The following is a 1,032-nucleotide window of genomic DNA, read 5'->3' as shown; positions in this document are numbered from 1 at the left end:
GCAGCAGCTTTTTTGCAGCCGCAGCAGCATCAGCATTTGCTGCTGCAGCGACATTAGCATTTGCTGCTGCTGCAGCAGCAGCAGCATCAGCATATGCAGCAGCAGCAGCAGCAACATTTGTTGCAGCAGCAGCAGCAGCAGCAGCAGCAGCAAGTTTATAGTTTGAGGTCATCTGTGAAAGCGTCTGGCCGCTGGAAGTTCCTGAGGAGCATCTTCGTGCGACGCACTTCTGCTGCTTGCTGCTGCTGCTGCTGCTGCTGCTGCAGTTGCTGCTGCTGCTGCTGCTGCTGCTGCTGCTGCTGCATGAAACTCCCACCGCGTCTCATTCGCTGGATAACCAGACGGATGTAGTTCTCCTTCGTCCACAGCGCGCTGCCCTCAGCAGCAGCAGCAGCAGCAGCAGCAGCAGCAGCACGTGGTGCTGCTGCTGCTGCTGCTGCAGTTGCTGCTGGTGGTTTGCTGCTGTCTCTTTCTTCCATTTCATCATCCGACTCAAAATTCCAAGATATTGGATCTTGCCGTTGCTGTTGCTGCTGTTGCTGCTGCTGCTGCTGCTGCTGCTTTTGCTTGTCCCGCTGCTGCGTTCCTGCTGCTGTATCTGCTGCAGCAGCAGCAGCAGCAGCAGCACCTGGAGAAGCAGCAGCAGGAGCTCTGCTGCTTATTCCCTTTTGCATATCCCTGATGAAGGCTGCTGTCTCGTTGCTGATGCCGGCAGCAGCATCTGCTGCAGCAGCAGCAGAAGCAGCACGAGCAGCAGCAGCAGCACGAGCAGCAGCAGCAGCAGCAGGAGCAGCAGCAGCAGCAGGAGCAGCAGCATAGAAGCCGTGCGTCTCCCCAGCTGTCCAAATAACATTACTAAAGAGGGGCCCCTCCTTGCAGGGGTCATCCTCCTGCTGCTGCTGCTGCTGCTGCTGTTGCTGCTGCTGCTGCTGCTGCTGTTGCTGCTGCAGGTGCAGCAGCGGGTCTTGATACTCCTCGGTCTGCTGCTGCTGCTGTTGCTGTTGCTGCTGCTGCTGCTGCAGTTGTTTCTGG

At 57.8% G+C, this 1,032-nt stretch overlaps 1 protein-coding gene across 1 annotated transcript in view; it reads right to left on the bottom strand.

The window, feature by feature from the left end:
* Positions 1–155: 155 nt before the first annotated feature.
* Positions 156–1,032, bottom strand: part of EMH_0014000 (helicase, putative) — a gene marked incomplete at both ends in the record, with an annotated part of 5,975 nt that continues 5,098 nt past the window's right edge. The window contains one exon of the mRNA XM_013499977.1: positions 156–1,032. Within this exon, the coding sequence (XP_013355431.1) occupies positions 156–1,032 (877 nt within the window).

The sequence above is a fragment of the Eimeria mitis genome, genomic scaffold (genome assembly GCF_000499745.2).
Source record: "Eimeria mitis Houghton genomic scaffold, Emh_scaff489, whole genome shotgun sequence".
Lineage (NCBI taxonomy): Eukaryota > Apicomplexa > Conoidasida > Eucoccidiorida > Eimeriidae > Eimeria > Eimeria mitis.
This window is presented reverse-complemented; position numbering and strand designations above follow the sequence as displayed.